Source organism: Sarcophilus harrisii, chromosome 1, assembly GCF_902635505.1.
Source record: "Sarcophilus harrisii chromosome 1, mSarHar1.11, whole genome shotgun sequence".
NCBI classification, from domain to species: domain Eukaryota; kingdom Metazoa; phylum Chordata; class Mammalia; order Dasyuromorphia; family Dasyuridae; genus Sarcophilus; species Sarcophilus harrisii.
Genome location: NC_045426.1, coordinates 170,709,337 through 170,732,813, shown reverse-complemented (window position 1 = coordinate 170,732,813; position 23,477 = coordinate 170,709,337). Strand labels below are relative to the sequence as shown.

Genomic DNA, 23,477 nt, shown 5'->3' with positions numbered 1-23,477 from the left:
GTGAAGTCCTCTCAAAGCAAGTTCTTTCCCAAACTTCATCTCTTGATGCCTATCTAGCCACAAATATTAAATTATCAGCTTTAATTACCCAATATTCCCAGTGAAGTTAATTTTGGCCTCATTCACAAAGAACTCTAGTTAGAGATAAATTCAGTTTAAGGCAGAAGCCCAATCTCTGCATGTGTTAAGAATTTTCCTAAATGAGGATTCAGAGCAACTGTAACTGAATTTAGAACTTCTCATCTAAAAAATAACAAAAACACCCTTACCCCCCCAAACCAAAGATGAAAGAACCAAGTAGACTTTAAAGGGTCATCTATACGGGTAGTCTTAAAATGATCATCTTATTATAAAAGACTGTTACAAATTCATTTCCTCTGCTAAGAGAGAAAAGGAATACTTCAGTGAAATCAGGATTGGTCATTGGAGTTAACTGCAGTGATTTCTTTTAGGATCCATTCCGAAAGGAAGATTGGAGTTAGGAAAACCTACTCCTTTAGAAACAGACATGAAAAAATTATCCAAGTGAGAAGCTTCCAAAGATAAACTACAGGAAAGGAGGAGGAATCAGAACATAAGCTATTAGCAGGACCCTAATGGATTTTCCTTCCTTAGCTTAAAAACAGTTATCTTTGTGGGATAGCTTCATTTTAGGGAGCCAAGGATTTTAGCAGTCCTTTGTTGCAACATGGGCTTGACATTTCATGAATATAATAAAAATGCTACTGAACTCTAATAACACCATAGAGGCTGGAATACAATGGGACAATGTCCCTGGTCACAAGTTTTTACCACTGTCATGAATGAGATCCCCAGACTTCAAATTGAAGAAGGATTCTTTATAAAGAGTGAGATACTCCAGATGCTGCTAGTTTTAGATGTCACTACTTGGAACACTGCAGAGGAAAAGATACATAACCACCCCCACACTACTGGTCTAATTATCTATTTCATGTGGAAGAAGAATACTCTTGTCTGGAATGTAACATGTATTAATGGACAACTCATGGAGCTTACCAGTTTATGTATTCTGAAAAGATAGTGCAAACAGGATAAACAGGAGAAGAAAAGTCTGTTTTAGGGAAGTTGCAAAGTTAATTTCTTGATTACAAACTTCTTCCTGAAAGGAAATCTCATCTTCTTTGCACTAATATTTCATAGCTGTGAAACTTGGAATAATAGAGTCTTTAAAAAAAATTGAATATGATTATCATACAGGAGACACTGGAAAAATACTTGGCATGAGTGAAAAAGACTGGTTCGTTCCACTGAAAGACAGGAATAATTGATGAACAGTCTGTGTACTCCAACAGTATCCTCATAATATCAAGAGAAAGCAAGAAAGTAAGCATATCGGGCAGATCTCTTAACGTGAACTTACATGAGGGCATATCTATACTAATGAGATGACAGACCTATTTGAGTGATCTGGTAGAAATTCAATTAAATTCAAAAATTTTTATTAATAGAGTATTTATGGGAAAAACAGTGACTACAGTCAGAAAGCCAATGGTCTATGTGTGAGATGACAAAGTCTTGACAAGAGAATCAAAAGATTGTAAATAACTTTAAAGGTAGATGGATAAAACTTGTTGATAGAAATGGAGGGAATAGGAAGAGTACAATATATCCTCATGATCTGTAATTTTACTTCTGAAGGCTCCCTGTACTAATGAAAATCATAACTCTTCTTATAGCATCTCATCATTTATAATTATTACTCATGCTTTATCACAAATTCTTCATGGTGATCCAATATAAAATAGTCTTTCCTCTGGTTCTTTAATATGGGTGGAACATCAATATAATTCTCATTCAAACTTTTCTCATTCTTGATAAGTGACCATCCTACATTTTTTGGTCATTCATATCCTTGATATTCTTCTTTAGACATTTTCTTGCAGCATAATAACTAATGACATTCCATAGTTACCTTATACCTATTATGTAACTTTATTGTCTTATGAATTTTAGTTATAATTTTAATTTTTCCAAAATTGATATTATTTGAGTCAAAGATATAAAGTATGACTAAGGAAATAAAGGTGTAAAAAGTGATGGACATTTACAAACATCAGCAGTTTGATAATCAGTGAATGCACTGAATGATTTCTCAAATAAAAGCAAGACCCATCTCTCCTTCTACTTAAGTCTATTCTCAGCTAATTCTCCATTTGCCAAAAAGCAAGCAACAAACATTTATCAAAGATACACGTGTTGATTGATTTAATTCAGCAAGCTTGTTATTCTTTCTGTTCTATAATCTGAGCAATGAGTTTTTTGTCTAGTTTTTCTAGTATGGTTGGCTGGATCATTCTCTGTGGATTTCATTTGACTAAAGAGGTTTTGCTATGTGTTCTGAGGGCTTGATTCAGTAAGTACAATTTCATTTGTAAATGGCAATATTTAGAAAACAATCAACAATTTCTTTGGCCATTATGCAATATATATTTTGCATGATGTTGGAAAATATTTTTAGTAAACATATATCTATCTTTCTTAAGCAACTTACTTGATGCCAATGCTTAGATAATATAAATTTACCTTGTCATATTCACAGTGGAATTTTCTGTAATTTTGAGTCTCACATGACAGTCCCTTGAGGATAGTTTTCAAGGATGCAGTTCAATCTCTGAAGTTAAATGCTTCCTTTAAATTAATGAGTAAAGGGAATTTATATTTTCCAATCAGCCAAGTAATCTTAAAGATGTGATCTATTATGAAAAATGATATATTAATGTTTTCTCATGTTTTTATTGAAAATATTCCCCAAATTTTAATAAACTAAGTATGTAGACTGATAATTGCCAGTATCTCCTATTTTTCTTTTTTGATGGCATAAAAACATGTGTGTTATTTTCCATTAAAAATATTCTCTTCCTTAGAAATATCTTTAAAATTAATAGATGATTCTTTTAAATATAAGTATTGTCTGGCACAGATTTTCCACATTTCTGACTTCATCTTTGAGGAAATGGTAATAAGTTACTTAAAAAAATAACATTTTAACATTCTGGAGATTTTCCCAACTTGTTAGCTCCCTTGCCCTTGTCCATAAGGATCATTCAAATAGCTACAACTGAAAAAAAATCCCCTCTCTATTTTCTGGCAGGAAAGGAACAGTTGGGAAGGAAGAGTCTTTGTTCTCATGACCAGGGTTGTTGAGATGGGGGAAAAGGGGAAAGATGCTTTTCTATCATCCCTAATTGACATTCTGCATTTTTCAAAGGTAGAAATGTCATTATTCATGGCTGTTAACAATCAACAATCATAGTGGATAGAGAACCAGCCCTGAAGTCAGGAGGATCTGTGTAATGTCCAGGCTAGTTTTCTGGAGGTCCTTCGAATGGGTCTTGGTCTCAGCAGGATAGTCAACACGAGGATAGACAACAATAGAGTCTAAAGTCTTTATTGTTGAGTCTCAAGTCTGTCTCCTTCAGTCTGTGTCTGTCATAGACTGACCCAGTCTTGATCTTAGTGGAGGAGTGCAGGAGGCAGGAGAGTCACCAGGAGGATGGTCAAAGATGGAATGTCTCATTTCCAGTCCTTCTCAGCCCTTAGATTCCTCAGTATGATTACATCATTACAGCACACTAAGTATGTGTGAACTTGGGAGCCATTAAATCACCATACTAAGTACTAAGTATATGTGAAGTAGAGAACCATTATCTCACCAATTACACTGAGTAAATACCCTTGTTTCAAGTATACTTTTCCAGAATTCCAGCCCTCTACAGATCTGAGTTCAAATCTAGCTTTAGACACTTAACACTTCCTAGCTGCAAAACCCTGGGCAAGTCACTTAACCCCAATTGCCTCAGCAAAACAAAAACAAAAACAACCAATCAACAATCATTTATTCAAGAACTACAATGTCATTAAGCACTCTCAGGTGCTGGGAATAAAAATATAAACAGTCTCTGTCCTCAAGAAACTTAAATTTTAGATGGGGAGATAATATACATATATAAAGTAACTTGTATATAAAATATGTACAAGATACGTTTTTTGGGGTGTGTGTGTGTGTGTGTGTGTGTGTGTTGGAATCCTTACAAAGTGTAAACTCATTAGCGTTGATAGCGACAATAACTATCTAATTTAGCAAGGTACTTAGCAAATTCTCTGACTCACTAATGTATTTAAGTACTCATTGGAGTTCACAAGTATGGGAGATTCACCCCATGTCCAAAATGCAACCGAGGCTTTCACTGGGCCTCTGAATGTTGAGTGACCCAGAGAAATGAGAGGCAGAGCCCAGCTCCAAGTTATCAATCAAAAGACAGGTGGGGCATGATAGCAGCTGAGGTTACACCCAGAGAGTCTTTAGAAGTTCAGGACTCTGAAGTGATCAACCAACAGAAAAGCAATCAGGGTTACAGTTGGGGAGAATATAGGCTTTTTAACCCACCAGGGCAGTGTCCAGTGCAAACAGCTCCAAAGTAATTGCCAGATGATGAGGAGAAATCCCCAAAGTGGTAAATAGAAGGGAATTAGATAGGTTAACTGCTTGGGGAAGAGGGTTTGCTTGTATTTCTACAGGTGGAGAAGGAATCAGATGGGTGCCAACGAGCCGTATTCGCTTTGTCCATCAGAGAGAAACAGAAAAAGAGAAAAACCTCAAAACAAAGGATAAGATTTAAGAAACATCTGACACTGAAAGAGCATGGCTGACAATGAGACTGTTAAAATCTTCAGGAATCATTGGATTCCCTAATACAAGATGACACTGTTTCCTTGAGATGAAAAATTGTTGATGAGATTATTGCAGTACTTCAGAGCTTACAGGAATTATTGGATTCCTGGCACATGAACTAATGGACAATGGATTCCTTTTGTACTATTTTTAGGACTTATGGACATGTATAAACTCTCATGTTGATTCATGTTATTTGTTACATTACTACTAGCCTATGTTATATTGCTATGTGCTTATGTAATCTATGTAATTATGTGTAATATCTCCCATATTGATGAATTTATGTATACCTGTTTTAAGAGTGAGCCCCTTCAGAAACCCGCTAATCTGATTTGACTTTCTATTTCCTTTGGTGTTTTCATCTCCCTTCCTGAGATGTCAGGGAAGGCGTGATCACCTTCTTTTTTGGGGGTTCTCACCTCCTTCAGAAGTCAGGGAGGTCATGACCACCTTATGTTCTAAATCAAAAGAAAGGGGGAGATGTTGGAATCCTTACAAAGTGTAAACTCATTAGAGTTGATAGAGACAATAATTATCTAATTTAGCATGGTACCTGGCAAATTTTCTAACTCACTAATATATTTAAGTAGTCATTGTAGTTCACAAGTATGGTAGATTCACAAAGTTAACTTTGTAACTTTGTGAATTCACACCTCCCTTAATCCCTCCCTTGGAGGAGGGGGTCGACTTTTTACACCCAGCATAAATAGAGCTTCAGTGAGCCAGTCAGGGCAGTTCAGAAGAAGCCCACTCTCTGAGGTGCAGCCAGATTCATTCATCTCATCTCACACTACCGTGGTGGCTGGCTTCCTGCATGTGTGTATGTGGGAGGAGATTCTATTGTTGTTCAGTTGTGTCCCACTTTTTGTGATTTATTAGGGATTTTCTTGTCAAAGATAATGGTTTATCATTTTCTTCACCTCATTCTACAGATTTGAGGAATTGAGGCAGGTGAGGTGCAAAGACTTGCTTGAGGTCACCAAATCTAGTATGTGAAGTCACATTTGAATTCAGGAAGATAAATTGTTCTGACTCTAGAACCAGTGCTTTATTCACTTTACCAATTAGCTGCCCACCAACATTATCAGTATAGTACTATTTTTGAGCTAAGTGGGTTTAAAGACTGGCCAGAAAACATGACCACTGTATCATTTTATGGGAAAATTAAATCGGGCGTCTAAACAATCAATTTAGAGATGATGCCCTTGGTGAATATAAATCTTGACTCTGTAATTAAACAGTAAACTCTAAAGGAAGAGGTTAGGAGAGTGAATATAATATGCTGGGATTGGAGTCAGGAAGACCTGAGCTCAAATTTAGTTTTAGATAGTTATGAACAGAATAACTCTAGCAAGATACTTAACCTTGGTTTGCCTCAATTATAAAATGAGGCTAATGAAAGGACTTACATTGAAGTGTTGTTATAAGAATGAAATGTGATTAATATTTGTAAAGAGCATTTAATGCAGTGTCTCACATCAAGCAAGCGCTATATAAATGCTTATTCCCTTTCTACCTTAAGAGAAGTGACAATACTATATATATATATTTTTTTTTTCAAAATTAAATTTTGTTGATGTATTTTGTTTTTAATCACCAAAATTTCTTTTATTATCCCTCTCCCTTCTCTTGCAGAGTTCATCAAATATAATATTTTTTATCAAAATTTAAAAAGAGAAGTAAATTAGCAAAACCAATCAATACACAAAAAAAGTCTGAAAATATATGCAAGGTATTACTATCATAGACCTTCCACTTTTGCAAAGGAGTGGAGTGAGGGTGTTTTCTCATATCTCTGTATTTTTTCCAACATTCTTTTTTTTGTTGTTTTGTTGTTCTCTCCATTCACATTGTTGTAGTCATAGTGTATATTGTTTTCTTGGCTTTGCTTCCTTCATTCTGCATCAGATTACACAACTCGATATTTCTCCCTTTTCCACATATTAATACTTTCTTATTTCACAGTAATATATTCCTTTACATTTATGTACCACAATTTATTTAATCATTTCCTAATCAATGGTCATCTATTTTATCAAATACCTACCACAGTTTTAAGTGGTTAACACAATGTCAAGGTTAGAGAAGTTACCATTTAATGACCTGGATAAAAATATTAGATTCAGACAGGACCAAAAAGGTTAAATGATATGTCAAAGATCATTGAGCAAATTATTGTTAGAACTAGCTTTCCTAAATACTAGCTGAGTGCCATTTTGTGTATGCTACTAGTTATTTGTAAAAATCAAAGACTGTTGAAAGTAGAGCAAATGATTATAAATGAATGATGGAGAGATAATATAATAGCTCATGTTTATTTAGTACTTGCTGGTTTACAAAGTACATTTTTCATACCAACTTTATGAACTAGATAATACTATTTCTGGAGAAAGAACTTAAAACTTTTATTCAATTATTGATGATTAGTCATAGGTTACTTCATATTTAACCATGTCACCTTATCTTTTCCATATCCAAAATAAATTCTAACATGCCCTTTGGAATTCCCATTCTAGTGGTAATTTGCCTTTTAAATTAGATTTATACTCTCCTTTTGAATATTATTATGTATAGTTTTTGCATTAAATTTTTTATTTATATGTTCTTTATTTCCAATGGAATGCAAGCTTCTGGAACTTTTTTTTTTTTTTTTTTTTGTCTTGTATTCCCAGTGCCTGGCAGAGAAACCGGCTTATTTGTTTGGTGCATTTTCTGTCATGTCCTATTCTTCATCACCCCATTTGGCATTTCCTTGCCAAAGATACTGGAGTGGCTTGTCATTTCATCCTCTACCTCATTTTATACATGAGGAAACTGAGTCAGTATTAAATGACTTGCTCACAGTCACACAGCTTCTAAGTGTCAGATTGGAACTCAAAAAGCAGTCTTCCTGATTCTAGGTCTAGCACTCTATTCACTGTCACTTGGCTTGTACCAGGCAATCTGTGAGTTGAAATGATGGATGGTGTTATCTTTGTATACCTAATAGAATTCTTCAAAATTAAAAAAAACAACCCAACAATTAACCATCAAGAGTTGAATAATTATTTTAAATTAAATTATAAAAAATTCTGAACTTACCAAATTAAAAAACAACCCAACAATTAACCATCAAGAGTTGAATAATTGTTTTAAATTAAATTATAAAAAATTCTGAACTTACCAAATTAAAAAACAACAACCCAACAATTAACCATCAAGAGTTGAATAATTGTTTTAAATTAAATTATAAAAAATTCTGAACTTACCAAATTAAAAAACAACAACCCAACAATTAACCATCAAGAGTTGAATAATTGTTTTAAGTTTTTTAACTTATATTTTTAAAAATTCTGAACTTACCAAATAACTCGAATATTTTTATATACAATTGGGGTACAAGAAAATTATATGAAACAGTGAAGACTAAGAGCTACTCTCTAACGGATAAAATGGTCAAAAGATTTGAAAAATTGTCCAAACAAGAAATGCATCAGTAAGTTTTTCTACAGAAGTAGCATTACTTAATTAACATAGTATGAAAAATGTATTTTGTAGAATGGAAAGTACTTAGACATAACGTGAGTTGATTTATACTCTCCTTTGAAAGTCTTCTTTGACACTTCATCGAAGAAAGGAGATTGCTATGACTGGGGAGTTTTCCAAGGCTTCTTCAGACGAATAAATACTCTAGGCCGATAAACTTCCAAATATAAAATCTAACTTTCCAGGATGGGCTTTTCCTATGGAGAGCAACCTGGTCTGGAGAGGCTCCTCTCATGAGAAGACGAGGCCTTCGGGCCTGAAGAACTCTTTCAAACATTTTACAAAGAAGCAAGAAGGTGTTAGGATGAACGAGTCCCAGTCCCGGGAAATCAGGGATCTTCTGGAGAACTGATGCGTAATATATTTTATCCGCTCTCCCGACTTCTTTCTCCCACACCTACAGCGTTCTGTGCGACAGAAACGTGGCCCAACCTCTCGGGGTTCATGCTGCCCGATTTGCTCCGGGTCAGGGGGCTGGCTGCCTTTCCGGGCAGGGTCGGGGGCATGGCGAGAGAAATGTCACAGAAGCGCAGCCGAGACTGTCAGGTGGTTCAGAGGCCAGCTCCGGCACCCCGGAAACGGCCGTCCGCCTCTCTTCTCCCATTTATCATAGCCCGGTTTCCGGCTTCGTTTATGGAAAACAAGCGTTACTTCCGGGGCATCAGGCAACCGCGGGAAGGCTGGGTTTACGGGATAGGTCCCCGAGGTCCCCGACCGCAGAGCGCCAGAGAAGGATCAGGATCCCTAAGTATACTAGGACAGGGAATGAAAGAATACCATTACCTCGGGCGCTTGTGACTAACGTCACCGCGCTCGCGTCGTGGCGCACCGTGATGACGCCAGGCGCCGGTCGGGGCCGTCTGCCTGCTGGGCCCCGAGCTGGAGGGGGACGGTAGTCCGCCCGCCCGCCGCGCTCTGGAGCGTGGACATGAGGAAGAGGCGGCGGCGGGAGGCAGACGGAGGCGGGGCCGCCCAGCGGCGGTAGCAGTGCCCTGTGGGGTGGCTGGTATAGCTCCGGGGTAGGAGCGTCACCTCCTAGCCCCACTTTTCCAGTTAGTGGTCCGGGCCGCCTGAGGGGCTGGTGGCGGCGGCGCCTCCCTTAGTCCGCCACCATGTTCCGGAGGGCGCGACTCAGCGTGAAACCCAACGTGAGACCCGGGGCCGGCGGCCGGGGCCCGGCCGCTCCCGAGCTCCCGCGCGGCCAGCAGGGTCCCCGAGAGCCCGAGCCGGCCGCGCCGCCCTTGTCGCCGCCAGCGCCTGAAGCAGCCGAGACCCCGTCAGCGCCCCCTCTGGATTCCGGGGGCTCCCAGCCCCTGGAGGACGAGGCGGCCGAGTGTGGGTAAGAGCCGGCCGAGTCGCTTTTCCGATTCTTGCCGCCCAACCGCGAACCTCCTCCCGCCCCTTCCCCAGACGCGGGGTGAGAGGAAGCGGGCACCAGTCCGAGAACATTGACTAAGCGCCTTCTGCGGTGGGTGCTGAGCGCTAGGTTCGCCCAGTCAAGCCAGACCCGCAGTCTGCGGGAATAGGCTACCCGTCTGATGGGAGCGAGAGGGAGGCAGGGAGAAAGCCGGAGGGACGAGGAGAGGGACAGATAATACAGGCAGGCGTGCGTGAAAAGAGCCGAAGCTAGCGAGCCCAAAGTGTCCGTTCTCTTTTAAGTTATTAAAACTTAAAATTAGACTTTTGGAACACAAATCTAGAATAATCTAATGGAAATCATTCAAGGATTGCAAAAGACTAATTGCGAAACGTGGGATTTTAAGTGGGATTTGAAGGGAGCCAGGAGGCAGTGAGGAGAGAATTTCAGGCAAGGAGCTGAGATGTTATTTGTGGAGGGAACATGAGCTCCGCAGAATGGGAGGATTCATCCACCTCCTTAGTCAGCTCTAACCTTCGACTCCATACATATCTCCAGCTGCTTGTTGGACATCTCCAGTTGGGAGGTTCTTTAGAAAATCATCATATCCAGAACTGAACTCATCTTTTTCCCCAGAGCCTCCTCCTCTTCCTAATTTATGTTCCTGTTGAGGACCTCAATTGTGTGTTCCAGTCACCTAGACTCACTGCCTTGGTGTCAGCCTTGATTCTTTCATTCCTCTTTAACTGTTCAGTCCAGTCTATTGCAGAATACTATGAATTTTATCTTCATAATATTTTCTGTACCTACCTGTTTCTCTGCCATTACTTTGTTGTAGGCCCTCATTATTTCACACCTGGACAGTCGTAGTGGTGCACACTTGCCATAGCTTTTCTGGTTAAGTTTCCTGCCTTAACTTTTTGCACCCAAGTCTATCCTTCACTTAGCTATCAGATTAATGTTCCTAAGAAAGGAGCTTGACTGTGTCAACCTCCACTTCCTTGCATTCCAATGCCTTCTTATTAACTTCAGCATCTAGTATAAAATCTTCTGACTTTTAAAGCCTTTTGTAACCTGGTCCCATCCTACTTTTTCAGTTTTCTAAAATCTTTCTCTCCCATGTACTCTAACATCCAGTGACATTGGCTTCCTTGCTATTCATAGCATAAAGGACCATCTCCATGCTTGGAATGTGTTCTATCCTCATTTCTACTTCTTAACTTCCTGACCTTCAGTTAAAATCTCACCTATACCTTTCCTGATCTCCCTTAATGCTTTCTTCTTTTGGTTATCTCCAGTTTGTCAAGCAGATAGCTTGTTTGGACATAGCTGTTTTTATGTTGTCTCACTTATTAAGACTGTGAGCACTTTAAAAGCAAGGACTGCTTTTTTTTTTTTTTTTTTTTTTTTTTTGCTTTGTATTCCCATCCCTTGGAATGTTTGGTGCATAGAAGTCACATAAGTAGTATTTGTTGACTTGAACAACAAGGAGGCCAATGTTAGAAGAGTAAATGCAGGAAAGTAAGGTATCAGGATACTGGAAAGATGGATTAGGCTAGCTTTTGAGAGACTTTGACAGCCAAACTGAGCCTATTAAATTTTAGGGAGTCACTGGAATTAATTGACTAGATCAGTGATGTGGATAGACTTGTGTTGAAGAACAGTTTAACAGCTGAGTGGAGGATATTTGGATGTGGGGAGAAAGTTGAGGCAGGAAAACCAACTAGCAGGCTATTGTTGTGGTCTGAGGTGTTAGATAAAAAGGTTCTGCACTATGGTGATAACAATATGTGTCTGGGTCTCTATAGAAGACATAATATATTACAAAGATAGAAATAACAGGACTTCACCTCTGATTGGATAGGGAAGGGGAGAGAGTAAAGTGTCAAGATTGACACCTCTGTTGTAAGCCTGAGTGATTTAAAGCAGGATTTCTTTCTTTTTTTCTTTTCTTTTAAATTAAAGTTTTTTTATTTATAAAATATATGTATGGGTAATTTTTCAACATTGATCCTTGCAAAACTTTCTGTTTCAAATTTTCCCCTCCTTCCTCCCCATCCCCTCCCCTAGCTGGCAGGTTGTCTGATACATGTTAAATATGTTGAAATATATGTTCAATATATGTATACATATTTATAGTTATTTTTGCTGCACAAGAAAAATCGGATCAAGAATTAAAAAAAAAACCTGAGAAAGAAAACAAAATGTAAGCAAACATAAACAAAAAGAGTGAAAATGCTATGTTGTGGTCCACACTCAATTCCCACAGTAGAGTGGGATTTCTTAAACTTTTTTTTCTCCTGAGAAATTTTTGCATGACCCCTGGGTATATTTAGGTATATAAAATAGGCATACACATCAAACATAGTGATAATAAATCATAATTTTGCTACCCCCACATTCACTTGTATGCAACTCACAATTTAATAAGCTTTGATTTAGAGGATGGTATTCTCAATAATAATAATGAGATTTGGAAGAAGGGAATATTTTGGGAGAAAGATAATGTTCAGTTTTGGATGTGTTGAGTTTAAGATACCTATGGGATATCTATTTCAAGATGTCTAGTAGGCAGTTGCAAGATTGGAGGACCACTGAGAAGTTAGGATTGGACAAATAGATCTGAGAGTTACCTGCAAAGAGATGACAATTGAAACCAAGTGAAATACTTCAGAGGGAGATTAAGGCTCAGAATAAAGCTTGGGTGACCTAAACCAAGGAGATTGAGGAGTTCTGGTAAGAAGAAGACCAGGAGAGAGTTTTATAAAAACTAGAGAGAAGAGAGTTTCAAGGAAAAGATGATGTTTAACAATGTTAAAGGCTGCAGAAAATGAGGATCGAGAAAAGGCCATTAGAATTGAGTATTAAGAAATCATTAGTACAGTAATGAATTGAACCAGCTACACCCAGCAAAAGAACTCTGGGAGATGACTGTGAACTATTACATAGAATTCCCAACCCCTATGTTTTTGTCTGCCTGCATTTTTCATCTCCTTCACAGGCTAATAGTACACTATTTCAAAGTCCGATTCGTTTTGTACAGCAAAATAACTGTTTGGACATGTACACTTATATTGTATTTAATTTATAATTTAACATATTTAAGACGTATTGGTCAACCTGCCATCTAGGGGAGGGGATGGGAGGAAGAAGGGGAAAAATTGGAACAAAAGGTTTGGCAATTGTCAATGCTGTAAAATTATTCATGCATATAACTTGTAAATAAAAAGCTATTAAAAAAAAGAAATCATTAGTAACTTGTGAGAAGTTTCATTTTAGTGATGAGGTTGGAAGCCAGACTGCAAAGGGTTGAGAAGAAAATGAGAGGAAAGGAAATAGATTCATCTTTTCTAGATGGTCTGTTCAATGAATTTAACCACAAAGGGAAAAAAGATGAAAGTATGATAGTCAGCAAGGATGGATTGATCATATAAAAGTGTTTTTGAGGATGGAGAAGATGTAGACATGTTGGTGGTAGACAAGCAGCCCATAGAGCTGAGAGAAGTAGGCCTGATAGAGGAGTATTCTGCTTGAGGAAATAGGATAGAATAGGATTATTTGTACATGAAGTTATTTGTACATGTGCCTTGCTAAGTAGAAAGACCACTTTTTCCTGTGAAAATAGGGATAAAAGATGGGATAGTGACAGAATGCGTCTTAGTGATATAAGATGAGGAATAGGGAGAACGAGTTCTCAGTGAATGTCCTCAATTTTTTCAATAAAATATGAGGCAAGGTTCTCAGTTGAGGGGATGAATAATATAAGGGGACTTTTAGAGTTTTAAGAATAAGTTTAAAAATTAGATACATCTGTTATGGTGAATGGGCTAGTGAATTGATCACAGAGCTATAAAAGGGTTGCCATTACAGCTTTGGAGACCTCATTGACATCGTGTAGCATAAATTTGAAGTGAACTCAGTCAATAGAGTTTCATGATTTTTCTTAGCAGCATGGGAGTTAAAAGTGAATGCAGTGGATGAAGGAGTTATCTTGACTTGAGGTTTTAGAGAACAAGATTTTTTGTATAATAAAGACGGGATCTAAGAGAAGAAGTTATTGTTGAATCACATCACCAGGAGATCAAGATGGGAAGGGAAGAAGCATTTATTAAACACCTATTATGTACCAAGCATTTTACAAATATTCTCTTATTTGATATGAGGGTCAAGATTGGTAAGAAAGAAAATATGTCCAGTATAGTAGGAATAACCTTGGAAATAACTGAGGATTGGAGGGATTAGAAATCATAGTGAGGCTAATAGAATTTGAAGTTGTAAAGCAGAGAGAAGTAGAATAATGATGTATTATTGATGAGGTACAAATGATGAAGTTAGTGTGGTAGGGAAGAGATGTGAGAATTGGGTTGGGGAAATCCCCTCTAGTCAGCAGGTCCTATGCGAAAGAATTCCAGCAAAATCTGAGTGGCAGGAAAGGGAATTTTATTGTTCACTAAGAAAGAAGGTTTATTAGCTCCTTATTAGGAGTTTGGCATTGAGAAGTCAGCTTTGCTAGGAAGACAGACTTCTTAATGGCAAGGTCCTGTCAGGAAGGCAACAAAGATTAATACTGAGAAGAGAATATCTTCTCAGGGCAAAAGTCCTGGCAGGCAGTTTTGCTAAGAAGAGAGCTTCCTTGGCAAAGCATAATCCTGTTTTGGATTTCTGCAAAAATTTGGGGTTCAGAATTGTCTGTATTATTAAAATACAATAAAATTGTGTTTTATTATCCCATCTCAGGCCTGGGACTTCAATGCAAAATTGAATGAGATTCCTTCAATGTTGTCAGTGCCTCAGGCTTAGATCTCTAATTGAAAAGAGATTACTTATTTTGGGAATTTTGAGCTACTGGGAGTAGTCCCAGACTAATCTTTAACTCAATAGAGGGTGCAGCCACAACTGAATGAGACACTTAATTGTCCTGAAAGTTGGGGCCTCTTTCAGAGGAAAATTTCAGAGTTTACTCTCCATCATTGTGATCAGTTGTAAGAATTTCAGAGTTCATAAACTTAGATGTCTAATATATAATGGGTGATGACAAGCTGAAGGATATATCCATCTTCCCGGCTAGTTGTGTGGTAGAGGAGTAGATCATCAAAAATGAGTATTTTGAGGAATTGAGAATTGGATTTTTTGAGAGTATTTTGAAGTCCTCCAATATGAGAGTAGGACTTGGGAAGGAAAGCCAGTGAGCCATGGTTTCAACTTATTGAGGAGGGAAGGGTGAATGTCCTATAGATTTGTAGACCATAGAGATATGATGGTTTGGAAGAGATACTCTTCCAGTCAGTTAGGAGGGAATAGAATGTTTATTTTGTTGAAGTGAGAGCCCAGTTAAGAATGGCATAAATTTGGATTGGTTTTACTCGTCTTTTCATAATTTTCTCCATGTCCTGTCAGTATCATTGTGAATAAGAGCAAAAGAATCCATCTTAACCCATGGTCCTGGGTTAAGACTTTACAGTATGTGATAGGGATAAGACAAAGATGGGGACTTTAAAGATTATGTAAAGTTGAACTGATTCACTAAGCATTTTGAGATAAGGGAGGAGAGTGTAGGGATGAAGGTCTAGGAAAGAACTGAAAGGTAAAAGGAGATGATGATAACATTTAAGAACAAGCTTTTTGGTCTTGAGGTAGAGGTAATGATGCAATCGATCATCAAAGATTATAATCTGAAAAAGAATTTCAGAATTTATTAATATGCTAGCCGAACATTTGGGAGTGATTAAGATTAAGGATAGGACTGTTATTACCTAGAATTGAGGTGAAATGGAGGAGTAGTTCCGGTGAGTAAATTGAAGAACTGATATGTTAAGATTTTTGAGAGAGCATTAATATGTTGAACTAGTTTAATAGGAGGGGAAATGAGGAGGAAAGACTGAATTAGGCAAAGAACTCATTGAAGTGTAGAGTATATCCTGGGCAATAAATAGATAATAACCATAAATATTTTGCTTGGGAGACAATTTTGGATGGCATGAACCTCTATGGAATAAATAATATTTGATGAAGGAGGGTAGAGGAAATGGTGATGGATAGTTCATTTCCTTCATTCCAAATAGTAAATTGGGGGGAATATGCAAAAAAGAATAGCCAGAATTATGAGGAAGAGTAGTAAGGTTGGTGGTGTTAAGAAAAAGGAGCCAAGTCTCAGTGAGAGTTATAGAAGAGCAGGAATAAGAAAGGAAGAGATTTAAGATGGAAAGAAGTTTGGTTATTATGAATCAAGTATTTTAGAGCAGTGGTATCAAATACAAATAGAAACGTATTGCCCCCTGCCCTCTCCCTTTCCCCAATTTGCATACTTACTTAGAAAGCTTCAAATTAACATACTGTATTGTATTTTTATTTTGTTAAATATTTTCCAATTACATTTTAATCTGGTTTTGCCCTCTGCAAAGGCCCATTTGTTAATCTCTATTCTAATAGACAGATTTGTGGGGTTTTTTGGACATTCTTTGTATCCCTTATATTTAGTAGAAATGCCTGGTACATAATAGGTATTTATTGAATTCTTGTTGACTTGACCTCTGCTATATTTGACATTATTAATTGCCTCATTTAGGATATTACTAGCTTTTCTAATTTTCATGAAATATCTCTCTCCTGGTTTTTCATTTATAATCCAGCTGCTTTGTTCACTCTCTTTTGCTGATTCTTCATTCATGTAACATCTGTTAATTGGGGTCTTCTTCACAACTCTGTCCTGGGTCTTTTTGTATTTTCTTACTATTTGACTTGGTGATTTCATAAGTTCTATTTCTAGCCCTAGTCTCTCTTCTGAACTAATGGCATCTGAATAAATAAGATTATATCACATTTGTCTTAGTACTTGTTTATGGTTTAAATTGAAATGAGTTTTAATATTAGAAAATAACTATGATAAATATTTTAAGATAGTTCATGACACATTTTTGGATATTTCAGCAGTGATGAAATGCCTACTGTGGATGATGCTGGACAATCCAGTAAATGTTCACCGACTGCTTTACAAAGAAGAAAACGAATTTCAACTGTGCCTAATCTTACTAAATCTAGTGCGCCTGCTTCATCAGTTCCTCAGTCCTTTTGCACTGTTCAACAGGAAGCACTACAACCAAGTCCTCTTCCAGGAAAGGAAAAACAGCCATGCTCAGACCGTTATAGGATACTTAAAGCTCAAAAGCTGAGAGAAATGCTAAGAGAAGAAATGACAAAAAGAAGGGTAAGGACTTCCATTAAGAATGGGATAGGGAGAAAGAATGGAATTTTGATTCTGGAGTTTTTTGGAATTCTGTTCAAGTATCAGTAAACTATATCCTGGGAATTGTTACCTGGAAACAAGTCCAGAGAGTCTTGTATCCATGCAAATAATCTCTCTTAATTCTTTTGGGGGAAACTATGATGAAAGACAGCATGGCTTGTAATGTGAATTGTTTCTTTTTGTAAAAGTCTTTTTTTCTTTTAAAGATGCTTTACCAGTTCTTTCTTTTTTTTTTTTCTTAAACTTCACTGTCACTTGGTACTAATTTATATAGAACTTTCCCTTGCAACAAAGTAGTACAGCTAAGCAAAACAAATCTACTTGTTAATTTCTAAATGGGCATACCTCATTTGATAATATACAACCCCTCCATCAAGAGGGGTGATTTGAATTATGATGACTTAAAGTGTTGTTTTCTATAATATTAACATACTTGTGTCTATTGTTCTTTTAGTTCTCATTGTATTATGTATGTATCATTTCAAACAGTTCCTCAAGTTTCTTAGAATCCCTCATTTTTATGATTTCTTATGGCAAAATAATATTTCATTAAATTTATATAGTACAATTAGGTCACTTTGTAATAAACATGAACCTACTTTGTTTCTAGGTTTTATTTTATTTTTTTGCTACCATAAAAAGAACTTCTATACATATTGTGGTATATATAGCCTTGTTCCATCTGTCTTTGACCTGCTTGGAATATATGCCAGAAACTCTTGTTGTATGAAAGGGTATGAACTATTTCATCACTTTTCTGTCATAGTTCCAAATAGTTTTCCGTAAGGATTGGAACAATTTACTACTTTTATTACGTTTAATTAAAAAAAAATTTGTGTATTCTCATATGTAGTATTTTGTTTTTAAAATATTAGGCCAAACCAATCATACTTTCAAATAAAGCTTTCCAAATAATATGATGACTTAAATCAAGGAATATGTAATATGTATGGAAAACTATATTGTTAAGAGAATTAAAGATAATAAAACTTTAATTTTTCAGTGAGAGTAAAATTGTGGGAATAGCATGTGGGCAGATATTTAGGCTTTTGGGATGTGAGTGTGTGGGAAGATATTCTAATTTTAAAAGTTGTTGAATTTACGTTTTATTAGAAATTCTAAATATTCTATATAGAGAATCTGCATACAGTTTCATGAGGTTGATAATTTGTCTGGTTTATTGGATTTAGTTTATGTTAATGGAAATATTATACCTCAAGCATTTATCATAGTTCTCAGAACTTTCACTGATGGTCACTGTACCACCCAGAAGATTAAACTGTTTTAAAAAAATTTAGTTTTTTTTTTTTTTTGAAAGGGATTAAATGGGGACTGGTAAGCACATGGATTATCAAGATTTTTCTTATCTCTATATACACATCTATCAAAAATAATTATTATATTGATAAGAGAATCTTCATTTCAGAATTCAGAATTATTTCATGGTGGAATTGAAGATGATAGTAAATAGATTATCTTTCCTATGTACAGTTAGACCTACTCAGTCTTCACAACTCTTAGTGGAGAGAAGGGGAGAGAGAGAGAAAAAAAAAGACTGTTATTTGCTTACTTTGTCCTTAGGGAAGACTGAAATTTGAGAATATCTCTTATCCTGTTGTCTGCCAGGAAGAGGGAATTAGAGCATCTTCTCCTTTGTATACCAGAAAAGAAAGAAAAACAAAAAGATAGAATCAAGAGGTCTCTTTTGGAAAAAGCCTTTAAACAAAATATAATAACACTCATTTAGACTAAAAACTTTACAAGATATATGTGTAGAGTGATTTTTTTTTTTATATTGGAAAGTTATTTATCAAAAAACCCAAAAAGATATATGTGTAGAGTGATTTTTTTTTATATTGGAAAGTTATTTATCAAAAAACCCAAAATTTGCATTATATACAAAAGGCAAATCCTAGATACTTTTCATTATAAAGATAGGAGTGAAGATTTGCACCTTTTCCTCAATATTATTTGTCATGGTTCTAGAAATAATAGCAATAGCACTAAGAAGAGAAAGAATAAAGACATTAAAAAAATACAGTTATTACTCTTTGCTAATGTTATAATGCTTAAGTAAAACTTTTAGGCAATCAGAAAAAATACCTGTTAAGAAAATTAATTCTTCATTAAATTTGCAGGCAACAAAATAAGTCCTCATTATCTGGCAGCATTTTTATATACTTATATAAAATCTACTAGATAATATTCGAAAGGAATGTTCCATTCAAGGTAGAGGCAGAATGCACCAGATATCTAGGAATCAATCTATTAAAACAAATTCAATACTTATGTATATGTAATTTTAAAACATGACTCAAAAAAAGGACAACTTAAATAATTGTAGGAACATCCTGGGTTCATGACTAGACTGCTAATGTAAAAATGACAGGCTACCAAAGTTATCTTACAATTCATTTAATAAAATGTTCTTCCATTCAAACTAGTAAAGGGACATTTTTAAGATTTTGATGTAATAAAATTCATTTGTACTAACAAATGATTTAACAAGGAAATAATGAAGTGGAAATGAACAAGAAAAGCACTTCCATTCCTCAGACTATATTATAAAGCAAAAATCACCAAAATTATATGGTAGTGGTTAAGAAAATCAAAAAGTAAATCAATAGACAAGAAAGAATCAGAAATAATTGAACTCAGAATACCAGTGTTTGATAAGCTCCAAAACATAAATTGCTTAGGAAAGAACTCACTTGAGGAGAAATGCTAGAAAATCTGGAAAGTAATATGTTAGAAATTACATTCTGACCAACATTTTATACTATATTCCACAGTATGTTAAAATTATGTACATAACCTGAATGTTAATGGTCATGCCATAAAGTTTTAGAAGATAAGGTAATTGTCATAAACCTTCCATAGTTATTACTGAGAGGTGAATTCAGTATCAAACCAGGAATAGAGACAATTATTAAAGACAAAGTATGTTATTTTGATTACATTAAATTGAAAAGATTGAACAAAATTAATATGACTAGAATAAGAATAAGAAGGGAAGGAGTTGTCTCAGGAAAATCTATGAAATATCTCTGATAAGGATCCAATATCCAGAATTACATATAGACAGTACATGTATATAAAAGACCAAAAACCATTCTGTACTAAATAAGTAGTAAAACAATATAAGCAAACTGTTCCCAAAAGAATTGCAAACTATAGCACTGTGAAAGAATGCTTCAAATCACCAGTGAAAGAAATGCAGACCAAACAAACAACTTGGAGATTTCAGTTCACACCCAATTAATTGACCAACATGACAAAAGATAAGCTTAGTGTTAGAGGGGCTGTAGAAAGGCAGGTACATCAGAAGCATGGAGTGGGTGGGAGAGCTGTGAACTCATCTAGTTATTTTGGAAAGCAATTTGGAGTTATGCAAATAAAATGATAAAATATCCATTTCCTTTGACCCAGAGATTCCACTCCAAGGCATATACCCAAATGAGGTCAGTACAAAAGAAAAGTCCTCATATATGCCAAAATATTTAGAGCATATTTGTCATAGCAAAGGATTGGGGAATAGCTAAATAAATTGTGGTATATTAATGTGATGGAATATTACTATGCTGTAAGAAATGATGAGCATGATGAATTCAGAGAACTATGGAAAGACAAAGTCAAACAGAACCCAGAAAACTATATACACAATGACTACATTATAGATGTAGAAAATAAATGAAAAGAAGAGCAAAATAATCAGAATTTAATCCTGTGAAATACCAAGCAAGCTTGACCTCAAAGAAGAGATAAGAGAAGATGTCCCTCCATCCCCTGCTTTTTTGCATGGAGTAGGGGATCCTATGTTGCAGAGATTGCATATCAGATTTTTTTTTTTTTTTGATACGTTGGTTAATTTTGTGAAATTTATTGTACCTTTTTATTTATTATAGAAATGATTCTAGGAGGAGGGGTATGGATGCTGGTATATATAAATGGGAAATATAGGTGATGTGGAAGTCCTAGTTTATCAGGTAGAACAAAAGTGATTGAAAAAGCCAATGATTTTTGTTCCACACTACTAGAAAATGAAAGGGAAGAGCAGAGTGAAGATAACTCTACTATGGGGCCTAGATTTGTCCTTTGTTAAATAGGAAAAGAAAAAGAACCCAGAGAAACATCCCTCAAACAACCTGAATCTTAAATGTTCTACCTACAATTTGCAGTCAGTTTAGGTCTGCAGTTCTCAGTTCTTCCTCTTGAAAAGATGGGAGGCAACATTGTACTTTCTGTTGTTGAAGCCAGTTCTTAAAAGCCAAAGATTCCCTCTGAGGACAAACCATTTCTGGAACAGAGGGGACCTTGTCATATGCTTTTTATCCAAGATTTTATGTGTTGGTTGGAGGCCTTTGTGGGAAGGAATAGGTTTTATTTACCCATGTACTCTCCTCCTGCTTCCCATTCTATACTGGAAAAGAAACATGGGTGTCAGTTTATAACTTTATTTTTATTTAGAATGGCTGGCGTGGAAAGCCTTTAAAATGTGAAAATTTCCATATTGGTGTTATAAATGTTATCAATGCTTTGTCACACAAGTTAAATTAAAGTCTTAGGTATATATAGTATATATTTGAAAAGATAGCACAAAAGTCAGTGTATATTGCTTGCTCTAAGTGTATATATACAAAATAAGAACAAATTTAATAAGACCAAGTTCAGATTTAAATAGAAAATTTAACCATGGAACTATTTCTTTCTCCTGTCAATAATATGCTTATATAATCTAGAGAAGTGATATTTATTATAACCAGGGATAAAACCAGTCTTTCACTCTTAACTATGGGGTAGAGAGCAATTTCATTAATGTAACACTTTCAAACTGTATTTCTTGTCTCTGAGACCAACTTTTCATTTACTGCATAATGACTGTCTTTTATTTTAAATTGTCATTGTACTTTTTGGAAAAAATTGCATCAATTCACAGTTTGACCAGCCTTTTATTACAGTGTTTGTCACTATGCAATCCTGCTAGCATTGAATTTTATTGCTTTTAATTATCTTTGCCAATTTAAATGTGATATATTTCCAGTTTTAATTTAATTTGAAAAGTAGCATGACATTAAGAAGAACTTCCAAATTTGTTATTGAGGACCTGAGCAAGCCATTTCCCCTGACCTTCCTTACCTAGAAAATGAAAGATGACCTCCAAGGCCACTTACGAGTTATGAATTTCTCTGATTATTAGAGAGTTTCAACAATTTCACAGTTAGATTTATGAACAGTGTACATAAAGTAAAAAATTTTCCTCTTTATTCTGGGTACGTTACTTGTTGCCATGTAGAACTTCTTTTGTTTAGTTTTGTCTCCTTTAATTTTTAATGTTTGAATATTTGAATACAAAATATTTGAATGTTTGAATATATGAATACAAAACCTTTGTAGTTGTGAAATTATATAATATCCTTCCATCTGCTAAATTTTTTAAAATAATTTTTTATATTTAGATTATTGATTTATTTTAAATTTATTATATATAATGAATTGTAGGTCTTATCCCTGTTTCATCTTTTTTCAATTTTTTTCTGTAAAATGAGAACAATAATACTTATACTACTTCTCTCACAAGGCTATTGTGAAGAAAGTGCTTTGTAAATTGTAGTTTCCTTGTTGAGTCATTTCACTTGTGTCTGACTCTTCATAATCCTACTTGGAATTTTCCTGGCCAAGAGGCAATTGCACGTTGCAATTTCTTGTTGCAGCTCATTTTACATATAAGGAAACTGAGATAAAGAGTGTTAAGTGACTTGCTCAGGTCACATAGTTAAGTATCTGAGGTCAGATTTGAATTCAGGAAGATTTATTTTCCTGCTTCCAGGACTCCATTTTTCCATTTTACCACTTAGCTAGCTGTTCAATGCTATATAAAAATGAGCTGCTCTTATCCTAACTTTATTAATCTGTGACTTCTTAGGTTTCATCTTTTTATATTAAGTTTTTGAAAATGTTTTCCTTAAAACATGGGATAGGATATTACTAAAGTAATTTCATTAGAGAAAGCAGTAAGAATGACAGTGCATTCATTACATTCCTTGTTTCAGCATGCCTTAGATTTATATGTATACTATAATACTAAATAATTGTGTGTATGTGTAGAAGCAATGGAAAAACAAATATGCTGGAAATGAAAGCCAAATGCCACCAGACCGTTCTAAAATGACTATGAGAGACTTGATATATTACCTGCCGGACAGCAATCCTATGAAGTAAGTTTAATTGCATCTTTTTTTTATTTTCTTTGAGTTGATTTTAATGATATAAGTATTATTTCTAAGAATTTGTTTAAAGCTTCCCTAAATTAAGGACTCAAATTCCTTGGCATGCTTTTATAGAATATTTAAGTTCTTTCATTTACATTGTTATGAAGGGAAAAAAAATTGGCAATTTAATTTTTGTGGAGAGGCTTGTACTACTGGTGCCTAACTATAAAGGACAGAATTATTGCAAATCTTAATCTCTTTGAGATCAAAAGTATTTGCCTGGATTTATTAACTATCGAGGTACACTGTGAAACCAAGTTTAACAATATTTTTGAGTAACCAAAAAGCTTAGTTTCTTCTTATCTAAAAGGGATTTTTTTCCTATGACTCACTTTTCTTATATATGAAATGATCATATTAATATGTGGACCACATTCTTCACATAAT

At 35.5% G+C, this 23,477-nt stretch overlaps 1 protein-coding gene across 2 annotated transcripts in view; it reads left to right on the top strand.

Moving 5' to 3' along the window:
* Positions 1-9,081: 9,081 nt before the first annotated feature.
* The window catches only part of BDP1 (B double prime 1, subunit of RNA polymerase III transcription initiation factor IIIB), an 89,240-nt gene continuing 74,844 nt past the window's right edge, over positions 9,082-23,477 (top strand). The window contains exons 1-3 of one of the 2 annotated variants that reach the window (XM_031966806.1): positions 9,082-9,560; positions 16,509-16,782; positions 22,927-23,036. In XM_031966806.1, coding sequence (XP_031822666.1) covers positions 9,334-9,560; positions 16,509-16,782; positions 22,927-23,036 — 611 coding nt within the window. In that variant the 5' untranslated portion in view covers positions 9,082-9,333. Of the gene's footprint in view, positions 9,561-16,505; positions 16,783-22,926; positions 23,037-23,477 lie in introns of both variants that reach the window. The other variant, XM_023495817.2, reaches the window with a different exon arrangement.